This window comes from Periplaneta americana, chromosome 3, assembly GCF_040183065.1.
Source record: "Periplaneta americana isolate PAMFEO1 chromosome 3, P.americana_PAMFEO1_priV1, whole genome shotgun sequence".
NCBI lineage: Eukaryota > Metazoa > Arthropoda > Insecta > Blattodea > Blattidae > Periplaneta > Periplaneta americana.
Genome location: NC_091119.1, coordinates 24,370,375 through 24,392,542, shown reverse-complemented (window position 1 = coordinate 24,392,542; position 22,168 = coordinate 24,370,375). Strand labels below are relative to the sequence as shown.

The window sequence follows — 22,168 nt, the reverse complement described above, 5'->3', positions numbered from 1 at the left end:
TTGACAGCGGGAACGTGCTGTGATTTGCGAGTGCAATGTAATTGTATGAGCGGAATGCAGGTATTATTAATTCTTAAACATTAATTTGAAGTATTGCAATGAGTTCGGAATTGTATTTATTGAAACCTTATTATTAAATCCATTTTCCCGAAGGACTATTCAAGAGAAGACAGACATTATAGAGAATATGTGCCCTCGTTCAGTGCAGCTCAATACAACAATGTGCATTGGTTGGCAGAGTCGAAAAAACTAAATAAACTGTTTTGTTGGTCATGTTTGTTATATCATATCGAACTTCTACATCTGATAAGCGAATATGATCCATGACTCATAATGATTTCATAATTATAAAATAAATTATTTATGTGGGTCTGATTATTTTTATTAATTATGAATTCCTCTATGAATAAAAGAGCAAGCCTAACTTTCGTGACTAGCATTCGCCCCTGAAAATTAGCATTGTTGTGATGTATCAAGTGTTGATTTCAGTTCACAAAAGGTGCCAAAAATGGCTCCCATTTACTGCCAAAAATTCATAAATCTGTCTTTGAAATTGTTTAATTTTTAACCATTGTTATTCAATTGTTTTTATTAGCTTTATTCACTTGTTTCTATTAGATTTTGTCTGAAATTTTTAAATCCAAAACCTCCTCAAATTGATGTACTGAAGCATTAAAATTTTCCATTATTCAGTACCGGTACCACAGTCTAGTATATACAGTCACGAAGCTTGAGTGTGAGGGTGCTAGAAACAATAAACTGTGACGGTACTATTTCGCATTGTCTGTAATGAGGCGATAGTAGCGATCCTAGTGGTTAGCAACTATCTATAGATGCATATTTACTACATATTGAGCTTTGTGATTGTATATACTAGACTGTGACCAGTACACATACATTGCCATCAAAGGAGGTAATTTTTACAAAAGAATAGTTCATAAATGACAAAAAAAATATGATTTTGTACGTACTGAGACCTGGAGAATTCAAAAATGGAGAATAAAGTACATGGTGCCATTAAAAAAAACAGCTCATTGGCACACTCTTTATAAATGAAAAATATAGTACTTGAAAATATATTCAAAATATTCCTTCTTTGATACCCTACAACTTCTGTATAAACAGTTTCTTCATAAAATTATAAATAAGAAAGTTACAAGCATTGTTCCATACTTTTTAATCACCCTGTATATCACTGATTAACTTTTCAACTTCTTTACTTTGTTGAAAGTTGAAAAGTTAATCAGTAAAATATTTATGACTGCAACTTCATTTCGTATATACAGTGAAACCTGCCTTTGCGGTCACTTCATTTAAACGGCCACCTCGCCAAAAGGCCAATTTTCTCTGGAACCAATTGGATTTTCCATAACATCAATACAAATTCTCTCTTCATTTAGCAGCCACCTCATGCACCGGCCAACAGCCGGAGTCTATTTGGATTGGAACCTGACTATAATAGTCACTGTACAACAAAGAATCTTTTCACGGATACTGTCTGACCTATTTTTTCGATGGTTAGAGGATAGGAAGCAATATCACGAGAACAGTAGCTAAGTGTACAACAGTACACCTTCCATATCTTGGGGTTAGTTGGTTACTGTTTTATTATTCTTTTGTCACTTTCCACTCCGACCCTGCAAAGCTATAAATTCTTACTCTTTTTTAAAAGATTGAAACACGGACTTTTTCTATCGAAAATGTCACAATATGTTTCAGGTTCAGTAGTTACCCATTCAAATTTTTTAGTTTTTTTTTTCCTGTTTCTATCTTTCTCTATTTGGAACAGCTTCTACGATTTTTTTTTTTTTTCTTTTCATTCAGTTGATTCAGAGGAACTGTGAAGTTAATTTGAAAGAGAAATCATGTCTAACAATAAATCTTGTTGCAAGAATGGAAGAAGCTGACATTAATATGCACGATTGTTATATGCGCACAGTAGTAAAAAGTCAATGAAATTCAGTATTTTCATGCTGATTCACAAAAACCGCAACCTTAATCAAGTGGTCACCTGATAAAACGGCCATTTTACAAGATAACTTCGGATGGCCGCTTTAGACAGGTTTCACTGTAGTATTTCTGATTGCTGTTCAATGCACAGTTTGCTGAATTAGTACAAAATTTATGCTTTTTCACGCTGAGTCTCATCTCAGTTTTGGTAACAAGATGAGAGGAAATAACCACGCAGCTCTGTTCCTGTACTTTTGATTATTACTGTAAATATTAATGCATAATTTCAATAGGAGCTGAATCAAATGTCAGTGGCAACTACTGGTGGTGGAGTCAATGTGTGCACTACCGTTGGAACCAGCAAACGGGGAACCCTGCTTACAAATTCGCATGAGAGCCTGGAGGTCCTCGTTTGAATCATCATCAGTTTCCCTGGAGAAGATTGGGCCAGTATAGCTTTTCTTCCTTTCATCAATTCCTCAACAGACGGGCCTTGGAAATAGAACTATGTTTTTAAAGGGAGAGTTGCATTCAAGTTAATATGTTCCAAAGTACGCCAAATGCATTTTTATGTGTTGGATTATGAAAAGGACAATATTTTAGTATATAATTTAATCTAAGGCTCTAAAGTTACAGATACTTGAAGACAAAGATCACTTCAAATCCTTCGTTTAATTCAAAATGTTTATTTTCACTTATTCTTTTACGTGCTGAATTAACAGCTAAGCTGTATGTAGTTTACGTGGGTCACTCAAGAAGCTTTGTTTTATTTGTATTGAAGATAAGGGAGTTCATGTGCTTAAAGCACTGTCTTTGTAAAAAATTCACTACTCCACAAAAGTGCAATATTAGTTAATTTTGAAATTCTTCTCATCAAATTTTTATTGAAAATGTTGTAAACATTTTTGTAAAAAAAAAAAAGAAGAAGAAGAAGAAGAAGAAGAACATACATTACTCACTATTTCTCTCTCTTCTCCCTTCCTGCCCCTCTCTCCTTTGATCTTTCTCTATCCAGTAGACAATCAACATTGACTTCCGAATAAAGTGAAGAAGCCATAAGCCTGAGAGCTAATGTCTATATCAGGCATCTCAAGGCCAACACATAAAAGTTGTTACAGAGAGCAAGTGTAGATAGCGTAGTCAGCTGAAGAGATAAGCGCAATATCCGAAGATAGCCAATCGTTGATTAATTTTGCAAGCGTGAGCGAGCTAAGTTGTAACTGTAGCGGGAGAAATGCCACAAAGCTGCATTTTTGAGTTGCACTGTCACAACAGACCATTTTCGGAAGGAATTTCTTAAGTAGTTTGCAGTAATAATAATAATAATATAATATTTATTTTCTAATTATATACTATCAGTGAGTAAAAACAAAATATCTGAAGCATGAAGAACCATACATGTTACGTAATTATTTAAGCATAAGGAACTGGCCACCTTACTCCATTATCTTCTGGCCTAGTTGCCTCATAAGTGGTGCCTTGTTGGTATCACTTGTGAGGTTCAGACCTGTCTTCGGACCTGACTAAACAATAACAATATTTCATTTCTAGTAAATGGTTTTTAGTATCGCCCTTTTTTAAGTTTATATTATATTTAATAAAATAAAATTACAATTAAACTTGTTGGTTGTTAAAGTAAGTATTCTTATGTTACGCTAATATCAATATATGAATTACAATAATAGTTAAATAATATGTTCCGTACTGTTTTCAATAATTAAAAATAACCTAAACATCTAAGAAATTCACAAATAATTATTTTAAATTAGAACTATTCAAATTTTAAATCTGGTCTCAAATTCTTTTCTCAAGTCCTTCAGTACTTCATTATATTTGTTACACTGGTCTTGATTCAAATTAGGTAACAATTTCAGATTAATAAAGTGGTAACAGTTACCCACTGAAACTTGCGATTCCCACAATTTCGCTTTCCCTATGAAAGCTTTTATTTCTTCATACATTTGCGGTAATAAGGACAGTCTTTCCTCGGAGATGAAGACAACATCGTAGCGGTTGCAGATGTCTATTCAAACGTCGCGGTCAATGACGTCATCCGGAGATACACGAACTGGTCCCGCATCTTGTTCCACTCTTACATTGAAAAAGAGAAAGAGGAGGAAGTGCTCCGAGAAGGCCCTATTGAGACGTCTGGTCTATATCTGGGTATTAATACATCAGAAACAAGAATTTACAGTTGAAATGAAGTTGTAGAGGGAGAAAGAGAAAGGACATATTATGTCATCAAAGAATACGCTAACTCGTATTAAAAAGTTAAAATATGTTATGAACATACTCACACTGTGATTATATCTTATACATATTTCAGAGTTCAATGAATAAGAAAAAAATATGAGGGAAGACATCGCTCTTTGAGTGACCTTAATAATAAACTTTAATATAAAGTACCCAGGATTAATTTACATAAAACTATCCTACATCAGCCTTTGACTTCCAGTGTATTTATAAATAAATGTGATCAGTAACAATATAGTATGTATTTCACATTCGCCTCATTGTGAAAGTGAGAAAGAAAGAATAGATTTGCTTTAGAGACTGTGAAGTTTGCGTCTGGTGAGATATGAGTTTTGCATAGAAATGCAAGAATATGTAATACCATGCGATAAAGACATAAACTTATCTATGAAGAGAATGCAATAAGAACAACAGTTTATTAGTAAGGTTTGTTGTAAGCTTAGATGCTCAACCATCTTGTATTCAAAATGGGAAACTGCGAGATGTGTGGACACAGGCAACATAAGAATGTGTACGTGAACATTTTCCACAAACTAGTACTATTCCCATAATGTATTGACCAATTATTTTTAGGCAAGAGTGTAAGTATAGTTAAGAATTTTTTGTATACAAATTCTCTTGTATAAACTGCATCAGATTGTGAAATCGTGGTATTTAAATAAAAAAATAATATATGAATTACAATTATCATGCAACTTATATTAGGTTATTATTTCAACATAAATTTTTGGACATACATCTCATGTTTTCTTTGTCGAGATGTTGCAAATGCAATTACATGACAACTTTTCACTAAACAAAAAATATATTCGCCCAAAATTGATTTCCTACTAAATATAAATGCATGAGGTACATTTAAATATGTTGTTAGGTCATAGTTATAATTTCCTATGATATAACTTTAATTCTTAATATTTTAAATTTTGTAAACTTTTGTATTAGCCTATCAGAGTACCGAAGGGTGAAAAAAGTATTACCCTGAGAGTACAACAGATGGCACTGAATATAATATTCGTACTGGTATGCAAATTTTCTAAAGTGGCAAGATTAAATTTATTATAAGAAACTCATCACATAATGCTATTGATGTCAGTACAGAGGAGGAAAATCTTAAAATACCGGTACTAATGATCTGTATTCCCAGTATTTAGCACTATGTAACAAATTAATTATTGATATATATTTTGAATTACTAAGCCTAATTCTCTGTACATCGCAAAAGACATCAACATAAAGTAACAGTATAAAGTTTTTAAATTTCATAATTTTTTTAATGCTGATAATAAAATGTTTGCTTAAAAAAGAAAATGGATCAATAGCCTGCAGCATTTCATACCGATTATTACAATAGATGTAAATAAATTACTATTTAAACTATATTTTACGGCATTATATGTAAAAGAGTTTTAAAGTTCTGAAACCTTTGTCCTAACTTTTCAAAATGAGTCACGCCTCCTATTACAATAAGTAATGTATATCATCTTGGAAGGTAGTAAAGCTGATGATTTTATGATCTTCCAGTACAAACAGATTCTTCTGTGTTGAAACAAGTCTATGAAAACTAGACATGTAGTGTTTATTGTTTCAGAAATCTTTGTTTCATATAACTATGAAATCTTCCTGTACTGGTACTATACAAAACACAGGTTACTGTATAAACAAATAAAATGTTTAAATAAACTTGATTCCCTAAATACATTTGTATAATCCCTTTTGGACGCAACTGAGGAAGATGTAACGAAAATGATGATAATACAGATTCTATATTTTTTATATTATGAACGCAATAACTTTGATTTATGAAGTACCTACGGTATTTAAGATTTTTTTTAATGGTTTTAAGAAAATAGTGGTTATTATTGTATAAATCTTTGTTCAGCTACTACCCTCCATAATTTCTCTTTTAAATGTATAATTTCTTATTGTAACATGAATTTCATATTGCCATAATATGTTTAAACATAGATCATGCCTACATTTCCAATTTTTTTTTTCTTTTTATTTCTTTCATGATAAATAGGGAGTTCGTGAGTAAAACATGGTTTTTTATAAGTGACGTTTTAGTGTTTTGAAGTTGTTAAGTAGGTAAACACTTAATGCTACAGTTTGTATAGATACGGTACCAGGAAAGTAAAATCTGTATACTTCTGCCATCTGTTGAGATGTTGGAAAACTAACTACTGCATTAGACGCAGAATGTAAGATATTGCAATATGCCATGTTCTACACTCGAGCTCCTCAAATACTAAGGATATTTTACAAATTCTGGTGAAATTAAAATATATTTTACATGTTTTACTTCTGGATGACCAGGAATCAAAGTAAATATGTTGAATTCTCACTGCAAGAACTATGCAAAACAATATAATATCAACTAATTTAAATTATCCATTGGCCAATAAATATCCGTTAAAAGTGGTTATAAACTGATTATAGCAAAAGGAATATTCAATTTCATTGATATCATAAAAATGATATAATTTGTTCATAGTTCTAGCCACACTTAATTATCTTATTTTTACAACAGCAGATCTTTTCTCTTTTGCGCTGTATTTTTTGTGTACTTCTTTATTATATAGAAATATAAAGATCTGTTTCGAGCAGACCTCAGTTTTAAATACCGGTACATTATTTACAGAATAAGTTATGTGGTGGCTTGTAGGACAAAGGTTTAAGCAATACAGTTGAAAGAAATTAAATTTAAAATATTTCATGTTCAGTAACTATTAATGTTCTAAAATATCATCAGTGTCAGTAATAAAACGTGTAATAAAATTCATTTGAATGTTAAATATTTAAATAATAGCAAATAATGTGGTATTATAGGTGGTCTTTCATATCTTCCATGGAATAAACAGGGTTTTACTATTCCTGGCTGGAGATGATACACACCTCTCACTTTTGAGAATAAAACAAATACTTGTGATATAATACAATATTTCGTGGTATGATTTTCTCCTCACCCCCCCTAAACTTTTTCAAATATAGGAAGAAGTAGTGAATATTTCACATACTCTAATATGTAAACGTCATTGTCATCGTATTAACCAGTTGAATTGAACAGAAAAAAAAGAAGAGTTTTTATATTCGAATTTTCGTCTTAACTAATCAACATTTTTGCAAATGCTGATATAATTTTCAGTTACAATTAGACAAGTGTTTTGTGTAATGGAAACTTGTTATAATATGTGGATATAAAAATTATAAAAATGCCACCTTAATAAGAAACAATAAAATTCATATTGTACAGGATAAGAATATTTAAAAAATGCAGAATTTTCTTTCTATTCAATTAAAATGTTTCGTGTACCATATAAAATAAATGTTGCTAGCCTGATATGCAGCCAGATTTCAAAATACTACCGTTTTCTTTCGCTGTTCGTATATTGTATTCATTGATGATCAAAAAATCAATGTTAAGTAAGGAATTCCAAATTCCAAGTAAGATACATATTTGCAATAAAGTAGGCCTATTATATATGGAAATATAAAGAATTTTTGTTAAACGTTTTCACTCTTATCATATGTTTGGATACAAGTAATTAATTAGAAGAAACAAACTCATAGTTGCTCTCTGAAAGATGCATTAATTCTGATTGTTTCTTAACATACATACTTAGAGATATTAATACAAATTTCTGTAGCAGAAAGTGTATGTCTCCAATTACTCACTTAAATTAAGAAAAATTTGTATATATATTGAAGATGTTAATGAAAATAAAGTTAAGTACCGTAATAATGGACTACCGTAAAACCATTTAACAATTTCTTCCCCACAATTATTGAAGGAATGGTTATAGATTGAAGGAGGAAATTATGTGTTGAAATATAACACACAGTGGTGAAAGTGGCTAGTATTTTTATATACATTTTCATCTCAAAATACTTTCTGTTTGGTGAAAAATATTAAATTATTTCATTAAGATAATTTAAATATTAATTTACATATTATCAGAAATTTTCATTCATTCATTTATTATCGTCCATAGATCTTACATGAGCAATGAAGCTTTAAGATATGGAACAAGTCAAAATTTTACAATATTACAATTACAATTTTTACAATATTTTACAATTTTTACAGTTTTACAGTGTAGTAAATTTCTACAATGATGAGGTGAGGTCCGAGGATTCGCCAAAAGATTTCCCGGCATTTGCCTTTTGGTTGGGGAAAACCTCGGAAAAACCCAACCAAGTAATCAAATGAAAGGGGGAAATGAAGTGATGCCGAGGACTCGCCATAGACCATCCGGCTTCAGTCCCACAACTTTTTGACGCAATTATTTATTATTTATACAATTTCAAACATAATTTTATATGCCATACATAAATATCAAGGTAAATAAATTTCAGATGCTTTTGTGTACCCAATTAATATTTTTTTAAGAAACTAAAATTGTCCCATAAAATTACTTTAGATGATAACTTGATAACCTAAGAATTTGAAATTATTTCGATGTTAAAGAAATTTCAGTGTAACATCATTTATAAAAAAAAAAGTGTATTTGGATGTGAAACTGCTATATTTATTTTAGTAGTTTACCAAGTTCATTAGTGATAATAATTTAATTATAGACACTTTTTGGTACCAGATTTATAATTTACGTTGATTATGATTAGTAAATGCAAACAACGTGGGAAACAGTGATAGGGGAGAGTTGGGTAGTATCGGACAGTGAGTTTCTTTTATCTACCACACGATAATAGTGCCTGATTGACATGGTTACGTTTCTGTGATGTCGCATACAGAAACGTAACCATGTCATTCAGGTACTACAGTATGGTGGTAGATGAAAGAAACGCACTGGCCGATATTACCCGATGTCCGATACTACCCAACTCTCCCCTAATCAATGTTAAGATATATAACATATTTATGAGAACGAACAGGAACCCAGTCAGAATAATTTTATACTTGTTCAATCTCCAGACCTTCCTATGTAAGATACTAACAAACGTTTGTCATGTGAATTAACATTTTTTTCTCAACCTCGATTTGTTTGAAGCAATTGCATAATTGGGAAGTTTAATCTTGTTTTCAGTTACCACGGTCCAAGTTTGATCCCTCGTGTACCCCCGATTCGTGACTTGTGTTGGGCAAGCCCATGGTCGATATAACACAAGAATTTTTTCGAGGAACTCTGGTTCCTCTGTAGAATCCCAATAAATCTCTATCAGCATCTCATCTCATCACTGTTGTAGCATAGTCCAGCTTCCTATGGCACAACCTAGGCAATGACTTTGTCAATAAATTGGCTTACATAACTGGCTTCATATGGGTGAATGACAAGTACCCGCCATTAGATTAAAAAAAAAAAGTCCTGTTTTCACTTGGTTCATAACTTCACCTAAGAAAGTTCTAGAACATGCCTGCACAAACAGCGCTCAACGAGCGCGCGTGCTCCTTCGGAGCAGGAGAACAGTGTTTACCGTTAGCCGAAACAGAGAGGAAGATACGTCAGAATGACATAGACTTGCTATCGGTAGAGGAGAGGGAAACGACCACTCAGTTATCTAGTGGAGTGCAGTGTGTAGGCCTATTCTCAGTAACTGTTTCATGTTGCATACCTACTGCTACAGTACAGTATGGAGGAATCTAAAAGACGGAACATAACATTTAACATTTAACGATTTACAGCTCAAACTTATTGGTCTTCAATGTGACCTAAGAGCTAAAGATCGTTTGAATAATACTACTAGCCTGGTTGAGTTTTACAAGACTAAACATTAGCAATAATATCCACGACTACACAGGCTGGCTGTGAAAATGATTGCTATGTTTGGCTCAACATTTATATTTGTGAGCAACTGTTTTCTATAATCAACTTTAATAAAGGCAGACATCGAACATCTGTAACTGATGTTTCATTACGATCAGTAGGCTACTGTTCCTTTCAGCTGCCAACAGCATAAAACCTCGTTTTGATGTACTGATAAATAAAAATATAACAAAATGATATTGTACATTTAAGTAGCTATAGAATTTCTATTATTTCTGTAAAATAAATATTTCTGTATTAATTAATAATAATCCAAGATAGTTTTGCAAACACTGAATGGGAATTTATTTCATAAGTACTCGTAATAGTACTTCCTTTTGTGTACATTTTGTACGAGATCACCCCATCTTCCAGTCCACCCTTATACAGAGCGCAGCTAATATCTATATTCCGCTCATGAGCTGTGAGCCGGCTCAGAGAGCGCAAACCTTGTGCAGGCCTGTTCTAGAACATAAGTCACAAGTTACTTTTAGTCGACTAGTTGCAAGACATTAGAAAAATTACTGTTAATCGGAAATTGGGAATGATAGAGGTGGTATAATGAAAAGAATTGTTGATTATTTAATTCTGAACCTTAAAAGAAATTTGAGTAATATATAGGAATCAAGAATACAACTAATAAGGTTTGAAAGGATGAATAGTGACAGAATTTCAAAACAACTTTCAATAGATACGCCAAAAGTAAAAGTACACATGTCGTCTATACTCTATAGGACGATTCAAAAAACTATGGTTTCAATTCATAACATGCCACATGACTTTAGACATTGAAATATGACAGTGATACGATGATTCTTATGTAAAAATTTTAATTATCAGAATATAAATATAATAACAATGAAATAAATTACTATGAAGGAGTTATTTTAATAGTAGTACAACTCCACTTTTTGTCAAATTGGAGTTAACTACACTTTCAGTATCACAAATGTCAATTACTTTTTTTTTTAAAGTGGTACAAATCCAACTTCTTTCTACTGTCAACAGAGTGCACCACAATGCAGGCATCTTAGATTATCCTACAAGAAAATTATTTAATAATGGTATAACTCAACTGCATTCTATGCTAAGCCAAAATGAGTGATTCTAAAGAGATTTTTTAGTGACTCTGATGATCACTTGATCCAAAGTATCAAATATTTTAAGGTAAATGGCATGCCGTAAAAGCATTATTCTGGTACACCTCCAAAGCGTTGCCTTGAATTTATCAATTATATGTTGAAGTTTTTTATTTCATTAGTGATATACCTCCATTGTCTCCCCTTTATTAGACATGTCCCACACAATATTCGTAAAACCCAAGAGTAAAAGGACAGCTTAATCTCTGAAAACGAGACATGAACTATTATTAGTAATTGATTAACTAGTGGACTTACTCGTGTTAATTATGTAAGTCTGTGAGGCTTACAGCTGTTTTGGTGCTTCATCACACCATCCTCAGAGCCTACTAGCAAAGTGGTACAAATCCAACTTCCTTCTACTGTCAACAGAGTGCACCACAATGCAGGCATCTTAGATTATCCTGCAAGAAAATTATTTAGTAGTAGTAGCTAGTAAGCTCTGAGGATGGTGTGATGAAGCACCGAAACAGCTGTAAGCCGCACAGACTTACATAATTAACACGAGTAAGTCCGCTAGTTAATCAGTTACTTATATTCAAGTGTTAAAAGTAGTGTACGCAAGATTCAAAATGAACTATTGTTCTTGAAATATTTCATATCCTGAATTTTGTGAACACATTTAACTTTAAGACTTCATATCTCAAAATCAATGTAAATGGAGGTGTACCACTATTAAAATAACGCCTCAGTATGTTGTTCCAGAGAGATTTGCAATAAGCAATACAAATCTCCCCCCCCCCCGTTTTCAATTAGGAATACTTCATACACATATACAGTTCATACTTGCCACTTTCATCATTAATAATAATTTCACATAAACTCCTAATGGTGCAGAATTGAATAAATAAGACTTCGTATTGCTCTATAATGTAAATCCTTTCCTTTATATTAATTGATACCACACTAAACTGGAATACATCTTGTTACCTTCACCAATATTTAAATAAATAGCAGTATACATTTATAAAGTGATGAAAGACAATCTATTTTCATAAAATTGTCATACATAGGGTCACAACAAAATAAAGAATAGATATATGGGAAGTTAACAGTTGTAACTGTTAGAATTTGTTTTACTCAAGCTGTGAGCTTCCACAGTTGTAATCTTTATATTTTATATGTCTGTAGTAAGTCCGTGCAATTAATTTTCCATTTGATGATGATGTAAGACATTGGCTGGTATGCATAAAGTTGTAGTAAATGCTATTGCTAAGGTATTCGTAATATATACTACGATTTTTATGTATAAATACCCATACTAAAGTCTTTCCTGTGTAGCAGAAAGTTGATCTGGAAGGCTGTGTTTAATTTATGCTAGAATTCATAGTATAAACCACTATTTATATACTGGTACATAGCAAGAAGTATATATTTCTACTTCTAAGTGTAAACTAAGAAAAATCGTAGTATGCTGTGTTTGAGACTTTGTTAGCTCAGCATAAGCATGTGTAGGGTTTAATATGACAGAAAATCGTACAAGGAAAGACCAGAACCATCAGAATGTGATTGTTTGTTATTATTTAAAATAATATATTTTTAGCAAAATGATTCTATGATGTATTTGTAATACATTTAATTTACGTGAAAGAACTCCGTGTACATACAATATTTTAGGTTACATGTAAATTTAATGAGTAACATTTTGGGCCTGTCTGCTTTATGTCTGAGTTTTACTTTATTTGTTATTTGTTTTCTTCATAATTTGCTTTTCGTTCATTTTTCCCGCCCTGAACTTCCACTTCAACTTTCATAGCCTAGATTTTGAGGACAACAGTCAACTTTCCCACAAAGAAATTAACATAAATGCATGGAAGACGAAAACTACCGAATCTTAGCGTATAAACCCGAAGTACTGTCGATAATCGATTTAATCGAATAGTCTTGATAGTTTATACTACTGCCACACAGTACATACTTCGTAGTAGTAGTATCAGGTTTATGCATACAAAACGAAGTATATACTTCTACTTCAAGTATCTTCTACAGTCGAAGCAAAAGGTAATGCTACAACTTTATGCATATCACCCATTGTATAGGAAATAAAATAAATTAAAATTTCAGACGAGATAAATCAGTAAAGTGCAAATTTTATATTTGTATTGTATTTTGTAATGCATTGTCATTTTTAAGAAAAATTACAAGCTAATATATCACAGAATTTTTTAATTCAGGGTATAACTCTTTTCTTCATAGGTTTACAACACTACCCTTCTAACATACTCTAAACAAGCAAGCAAAAAGAGAGATATTTAAATCTCTATTATTTCTGTGACAAATAACTGATTTTATCACACATTGCCTTCAGCTAAAGAGCCTCCATTGCTGTTAAGTGAATATAAAATTAACTTTCCTTTTGAATGAGCTTATAGATAAAGCCTTAATAAAAAGAGCAGAATATTTAAGCTCTGTACTGAATCTTATCTAAAATTTTACATAATTTAGAATTTTTACTTGCCAATGCAGACAGGGTATATTCTTAGAGGTTGTATTTTCTGTTATATTGTTAATGTTCTGTACTATTAACATATAAACCTCCAAAATACACCAACATCAGATGTATTTATTCTTAAATGTACATACATTAATAGCAGCTCTAAACATTATGTAGATTTTAATTTTATTATACACGTGTAATTGTTTTGATATTCTTAATATCATATTTAATAATATGTATTATGTTGCAATGGATAATTGTAGAAAACTTAATAATTATTATTGACATAAGTTATCATTGATCTGTTTTATTTTATCTACATCATGAATTCTGAAAATAATATTTTAATGATCTCAATTAACCCATTAGTTTAACATTTTTCAGATCATTAATTGACTTTAAACAGTGGTTCATCCTAACATTTGCAGATTTTTTTAATATTGATTTCTTACAATCAGTACCTTCCTATACATATTTTGAATCATTGCTTCTACAATGACGTGCACAATTATCCTAAATCTTTGCTCATTTTCTTTTAGGTATTTTATGCATTTATTTATCTTTTTTCTTAATACACCGATGAAGCTACAAATTCACTAAGTGCAAGGATGTTCTCGCTAGTGGTGCTATAAACTTAAAAAGTTATTTAAAATTTTATTATAATCTATTTCACAAACAGAAAGTTGTTCTGGAGTAGAGTTACAAAGTAATGTACTTCTTCCAATGGGTTAACAGAGACATTATAAAACTATTTTTTTATACTAAAGAAATATCATTCCAGTGCTACTGTATAAATAGATTGATACTTTGATTTTTGTCTGTATAATTTAATGAAAGTACAGTAAACTCTCTGTTATTGCCGTGTGAATTATTAGATTTGCTGGTTATTCTTGCAGTTTTTTTATCCTGTAATGCGAACAGTTAATATTATATAAGTTTCTGGGTAGCTCAGTCTGTAGAGCATTGGTGCGCTAAGCCAAAGGTCTCGGAATCGATACCCAGCCCCGGAACAATTTTTCTCTTGAATTTAGTCAAGTCTGCTTCACAGGGAGCTTTATCTGAAAGCTAGATTTGCAGAAAATATTGTGTTGAAATAAAGCACCATATGCATTCAGCTTAGAACAGACTTCTATTATAACTTAAGCAACTACAACCATTGTCATCTAAAGATCGGAATGATAAAAAGTGAAAAATTGAGATTTCTCTGCCTAGTTACTTTCTTTCAATGTATGAATTGCAGCTATACCTGAATTTATAAACCTTATTATAGGTGGAAAATGGAAGAGCATGATTCTAAAATGGACAAAAATTAGAAGCAATTGAGAAATTCGAAAAGAAAGTATTGGCTACTCAGTGGCGTAGCGTCAATGTAAGCTAAAAAGCTCAGCTTCCCCAGTTAATAATAATTTCATAATAAATCTGCCGTTTATGAACAAAATTATTTATTAATTTTAATAGAGTTTATATTTATGCGTTAAATATTGTGATGCAGCAGCTCAGGATGATTTGTGATGCAGCAGTAAACAAGAAGCCTGCACACACCAGCTTCCAAGCAGACTGGTTTCTTTCACTCATTCTTCTGTGTAACCCATCCCGCAGATTCTCCATCCCTTTCTAACTAAACTACCCTGGTCGCAAGGCACGGAAGAAGCTAGCTTTTACATTGAAAGTTTCCGAGTTATCCCTTTCGTGTGGGTTTGTTCAGTTGAAGTGTTAGTGTGCATTGCGGCTGATATGATAAATAATGAGTGAAATAACAGTTCCTGACACCAATTTACTTGAATTTTTAGGACAATTCTATTATCAAGACTGACTTACGAACAAAAGTGTGATTTAAAAAACAAATGACCATGTCTATTTGTTAGAGATATGTGTAAACCATGAAATCATATTTTACTACGTACCATTTGAGGTCATGCCTTATTGGTGTTACGAGGTTCCAACCAATCTTCGGATTGCTGACTTGACATTGACTACTATTTATTTTAAGACTACAGTATATTTTTGTAATATGTTTTCTCATATGTACATGAAAGACAACTTGAGTTAGCTTCCTCTGCTCAAAATTTCATGCTACGCCACTGTGGCTACTAGAGATTTCAGAATAGGAGTAAAAACTTTCCTCAATGTTAAAAAAATCAATATAAAGCTGAAGAAATTTGTGCGAAACTGTGACAGTAGTGGTGACATAAAAAATTGTTTAACCGACTTAAAATTACTTTTACCGTTGTAATGTATGGCAAGAAAGAAAGTTTTTCCACTAAGGCATTTTGATTAGAGGAGCATTTAACATCTTTCCTTTGGGTGATCCGTGTTTTTTCGAAAGTCCGTAAAACTTCTTTCCTTTGTTAACCCAGATAATCAGGAGTTTACTGTACTAATAAGAGAAATAAATATTAAAATTGCTATTATTTGCAAGTAATTTTGAAGTTGGTGGATTCTGGAGAATATCGTCAACAAATTGTGTAATATACTGGATGGCAAATAGTTCAACTTTTACTTATGGGCAAATAAATTTGAATAAATAAAGCCATCACATACGTGTTTTATGTCAACAGAAAGACAGTTAATTGTCTCCGCCTGGTTGTAAGGCTTGTAATTTAAATATACGTAGGTTAAGGTGTACAGACCTATTAAATAGTGCAGATGCCATCTTTTTAATATTGGCATTGTTTCATAGGTTATGAACAGTTATCAGTAGTCTTTAAGATCATGATTGTGTTTTCTGAGTCACAGGAAGTGTGTATGACACTGTGATGCATTCATAGCATTGAACTATTCCTCGTGATTCGTGTTTTTAGTGCATCACAAAAATATACTTACTGTACTTCATACAACACAACAGTGATAAAGGTTGTCTCAGCACCATATCCCAGGAGAGAAGTAATACTCGTATTTCTTACACATGTCACATATGTAGTGTCACTTAGTTTAAACAATGATCAGTCTACTCATATTATAGTCTGTCTTGTTTAATTTGTCGTAAGAGGCAATATGAGTAGTACCGGTAATATTCAGTGCTCTACATAAACCAGACGTCTCCAAAAGCCTACTCACGAGTAAGCCCCTGAACGGAACCGAAGCCAGTACGTAATGAGCACGCTCCACCTCACCCATCCCCACCTGTACTGTACTCAATGTTTATGCGCAAACGAAGAGCAATGGCGGACTGCCATTATCATTGTGTTGGTCAGAGTGTTGGACCGTTTCACATTGTCTTCTAATCATGGACTTAGTACATTCAAGGATGAATAGGAAGAGAAATTTTTTTGTGTTAGTGGGGAGATTGTGAAATGCTTAATTTTTTCGAAAATTCTTAAGGATGTGTTAAAATTCAACATGCGACGACACTACTCGACTCTTCACAAAGAATATCATACAATTACAGGCATGTTGGACATGTGAAAATAATTTATTTTGGGGCTATCTGTATAACTGTTGGTTATACATAATAATCAGTATATTACAATTCGTTTACACTCAGTTTCGCATGACAAACATATAGTTTTTCGTTTAATTTTAGGTGAAATGCGTACACCTACAAATATTTTGATAAATATAAAACAAGAAAATACAAACACAAATCACACACGTGTCCTCAGTCTTAAACAAAGAAAGCTTCGTGCTAGCTATGTTCTAGCTTGGAATATTGGAAAATCAATGAAGCCCTTTACAGAAGCATACAGGACGTTACTAAAATACTATGTCCAGAACAAAGTCAAAGTTTAAGAAAATTAAATTGTTTCCAATTGCAGTTCAGAGAAGGAATTTCAAGATTTTAAAATACGGTATGTAATTGAATCAGAAATCGAAACCACAATTAACCAGTTTGTAGCTTACTCATTTGCATTGGACGAAAGCACAGACAGAAATGACAAAGCTCACCTAGCCATTTTCATCCGAGGAGTTAATGAACATTTTACTGTGTCTGAATGACTTCTAGATGTAATTACAACATACAACTGGAGGAGATCTTTTCCAGGCACTGAAAGGCACCATAGAACAGAAGAGGTTGAATTTGCAATGGCTTGTGTCAATAGCAACAGACGGGGCTCCAGCTTCATATATGTCAAAATAATATACAAACGTATGATATTTCTTATTCTTTTGATGTTATTATTTGTAAACATACGCAGACCATTGCCGCGATCCCCCACTGATTGCTTCCATGTGTTGAGGTACGAGTCTCTTCCCCTTCTCTAGCCTTACAGCACACTGTGTTCGGCGGGCAACATCGAGAGCACGAATGACGATAGGCTTTTTGGAGACCTCTGACATAAACTGTGTAGGTACTGACTACGAATAAAGGATAAAATCTGAGCCATTGTGGAAGATACTGTATATGTATGTATTTCTCCTGGGAGATCAAGCTATGATACCCTTTGTACCTTAATATAAATATTATTTTCGTATCTCACCGTAGTTATAAACACATGTTGACTGAATACTGCATTTAATCAATTACCTACTTATTTCCTTATTTCAATATTGTGTAAATCATTTAAAGACATGTTTTCATGAGTGTGTGAACGTGTTTTGTGTGCATAAGTGTGTACATAAATTCATCAGTATACAGAAAAATATAAATCTTAAAAAAAATAAAACATTTTTTGTTGTATTAATTTATTGATATTTATCCCAGATGTCCCGTAAAATACGGGATCGTCCTGTTTTTCCTTAATGTGTCCCATTGTCCCGAGAAAAGTCTTTAGGATAGCTTTCTGTCCCGTATTTTATAGTTATAAATTGAGAAAAAACGAAAAAGTTACAATGTCTATTCCATATTACAAATTACAAACATCGCACTTCATCACTGCAGGTGACTGTAGATGGGCTATTATGAAACAATATTATTGTGAGTTATTAATTTCTCAAGGCGAGTGATGGTAACACCAAACGTTTAGATGAAGCCTGGGTGGATCTTTTTAATAGTACTGAAGGAGAACTCTCAAATTTGAAGAGGGTAGTGGAGTTCATTATGTGTATCCCTGGAACAAATATGTGTGTCGAAAGATTATTTTCTCGCATGAACGCTCTATGGACTGATGAGAAAAATAAATTGTCTGTAAAATCAGTATAATCAATGCTTGCTGTAAAATCATTCTTCAGTTAGTATTGTGTTGCTTTTCATGACATGATTCTTCAAAATAAATAATGTTAAGTGAAATTCATTCTTCAGAGAAATATTGCAAGGCTAAGACAGATTGATTTGTAAGAATATTGTCATGTGAGTAGAATATTTTGTAGCTATTTATGTATTGTAATAACTTAGTAAAAACAATTCAAGGCAATTAACATAAAGAAGCTTAAACTTAATGCAAATATGCTCCCAAAGAATTTTGTTTACTATTTGTTTACTTACCCTTAGTTAGTTAGTAAAGTGTTTGTGTAGTAAACTTTGCTACACACACACTTTGAAAGATTGGCATATTTGGTCATGACAATCGGTGAATTAAAAGGCAGCTTCATTCTATAGCTTTTATCATTTGGAGGACCTAGAAGCAGAGTTGGAATTTTGGTACAAAATATGGAAGGCCGAGAAATTAAGTAAGTTAGTGAAGAACTAAAAGACCTTGTCGTCTCCCAAGTCTTAAAGGAGACTGAACCTGTCTTTCCAACGACGAAAAAAAGGTTCTGCTGATACAGATCGCCTAGCCATGCACCACCAGTACAGTAGAGTCCTCTTTCAGCAGTCTGCGAAGGCTCAAGACTTGGCTATGAAGCACTATGGGCAAGGACTAGTTAAATGGACTGGCTATGATGAGTGTACATAGGAAATTTGTGTTTGACAACTACGATTACTTTATTCAAATAGTAGTTGAAAAATTTGCCATGAACTCAAAAAAATTACTTTTTCAATAGCCTAATTATCAATTATTTGCAACTCTTCCATATTGTGAATTGTTCATCGTTTCATATCGTATTGTATTTACTATTCTCTTCTATTAATAAAATAAAAATTAATTAAATATTAATTATTTCGTTATCAATACAAATGTTTCTAGTTTATTATGTCTGCTTCTTTCCCTGTAAGCTCTAAAATTTTAAGCTGCCCCCCCCCCCACCTCATAGCTCGGAAGCTGGTGACGCCCCTGACAACTCATATCTGTTCTTTACCCTTCTCATGCGTATTTTTCTGCTAGCATCAGGGACACATTATTATTTTTTTTAATAAAAACTGATATTATCTGCGATAATGTTTGTATTTATGGTTGTAGAATTGCTAGATCAGTTTGTATATATGATCTAAGGTAGAATCTACCGTATTTTCTCGAATACTTCGCGCACTTTTTTTTTGTTTTCGAAATATTTAAGTTAAAAATGCGGGTAGGCGGCTTATTCGAAATGAAGTTGGCGACATTGATCGATTTTCCTCCCGCGCAATTCCTTAATTGGTAGCGCATACCGTTTATGACTGCGCGGGTATTTCAATTGTTAACAGTTTGGATTAGCACTCAGCAGTACGGGTTAGAATTAAGCTCAAGTGTGATAAATGTAAAGTGTATAGTTTGTACGTCTTATATTTTCAATGGATTCGTGATGCATGGGCACGCATATCGTTCCCTCTTGTTGAAAAGGGCTTCAAAATGTGAAACTTTTCCAGTCAGCTGAACGAAACAGAGGACAAGTGTATGGAGAAGTGAGAGTAAAGAAAATGAAGTTGATGGCGATGACGAAAACAGCGCAGAATGAAGAAGTTAATAGTGATAGCACGTATTTATTGTAACAAACCACACAAAATAAAGGTAGTTATAACGCGTGATATTAATTTTGCAGAATATCGTGTAAACCAGTTTTGCCAGGTCTCCGGAAATTTCCGGAGATCTTCAGAATTTTTAACCTCCCGGAAAAATAGGAAATAAAGTTGTAATCGCCGGATTTTTCAATGTAGGAAATTATTTTTAAGAAAAACCAATCTCTGGCATACATTAAAACTGGTAGATGAACATTAGGCCTATATAGTTAAAGGTTTGTTAATATTTTATAACTTGACTACTAATGCTTCCCTAAATATAAAATATGTAACGCATAAAAACGAACACATCTGGTCTGGAGAAACGTTTCGATTCCGATATGTAGTTGTATTTTTGTAAACGTGCTTTTACATTATTTTTGAGGATATAAACTTTCACTTCTTGAGGTTGTGGGCAAAATCTAGCTCCACCTACGAATTAATTTCAACAAAATATAAAATCGCAGAAATTCTGGTAGGACTGGGATATGACATATTCGTATAAGCCAATCAGAAGTAACCTCTTACAACAATGTCTGTAGTAAGTACATTAGAATTTTTAGTAAAACAGTTTCTACCAAAACGTTCCGCGGCTTAAACTGTTACACGTAGTGCTGTAAAACTTACTTTCTATCAAGTGTTTGTACGATTTGTATCTTGACAAATAAGTAGGCGTAGGTGATTTTAAAAGTCATTAATAATGGATTCGAGTTCAGATTCCGACGCTACAGTGATGTCAGAAAGTAAGAGTAAAAAAATAAAATACACATACAGTACAAAATATAATACCGAATGGGAGAAAGACCCAGTATTTTGTGGGTGGTTACAGAAAAGCAAGAAAGGACCTTACTATGCTTATTGTTGTGCATGTGATTGTGATTTGAACGTTTCATCAGGGAAAAATAATCTCAAGAAACACGCGACAGGTAAAAAACACCTAAGTAAATGTGCTGGAGCTAAAAAACAAATGAAAATTAGTGATATGCCGAGCATTAGTGTCAAAACAAAACTTAATGAAACGGTTAAGGTGAGTGAGATACGTCTTGCAAGTTTTGTGACTGAACATGATATACCAATTAGATTCATAGAACATTTACCTAACTCATTCAAGCTGTGTGTCCAGATTCAGAAGTTGCTAAGCATCTACAATGTGGGAATGTGGGAGAACAAAACTGACGGGTATCGTAAATCACGTCACAGGGAAAGAAAGTTTAAACCAGCTGATTGAATTGCTTAAGAAAAATCAATTTTCTCTCATTGTCGATGAATCCACCGATAAGGGCTGCATTAAGCATTTATGTATGGTAGTACATGTAATGGGCAAGGGTAACAAAATAATGGACGCCTTTCTTGGACTTATTCCGCTTACTAGTGCCACTAGTGATATTATACCAAGGAATTGTTAAATTTTTCAACGATAATGAAATTCCCTATAAACAAAATATGATAGGGTTTTCAGTAGATGGAGCAAATGCAATGTTAGGGGCGCGCCATTCATTATCCACTTTATTAAAGCAAGATATCCCTGATCTGTTTATAATGAAATGTATTTGTCATTCCTATGCTCTGTGTGCTCCTTACGCTTGTAGGAAACTCCCTAGGGGCATTGAAGATCTTGCAAGGGATGTTTATAATTACTTTCAGAGCAGTCCAAAACGCATCGGTGACCTGAAACAATTTCAAAATTTTGTAAATGTGAAAGCTCACAAAATATTACATCCCAGCCAAACACGTTGGCTTTCTTTACATATGGTGGTTGCTCGACTTCTGGAACAATATGATTCACTAAAGTTTGGTTTTTACTGATGCTTTGGCCAATGACAGGCTTTTGGCAAGTGATTTAATTTTGCAAAAATTGAATGACCCCACAACCAAGCTATATCTTCAGTTCCTGGAT

The 22,168-nt window shown here is 32.8% G+C and overlaps 1 protein-coding gene across 2 annotated transcripts in view; it reads left to right on the top strand.

The window, feature by feature from the left end:
• Positions 1 to 18,142, top strand: part of LOC138695859 (interleukin-1 receptor accessory protein-like) — a 480,727-nt gene extending 462,585 nt beyond the window's left edge. For both annotated transcript variants that reach the window (XM_069820153.1, XM_069820152.1), the window contains one exon: positions 2,244 to 18,142. In XM_069820153.1, coding sequence (XP_069676254.1) covers positions 2,244 to 2,366 — 123 coding nt within the window. In that variant the 3' untranslated portion in view covers positions 2,367 to 18,142. The remainder of the gene's footprint in view (positions 1 to 2,243) is intronic.
• Positions 18,143 to 22,168: the final 4,026 nt, after the last annotated feature.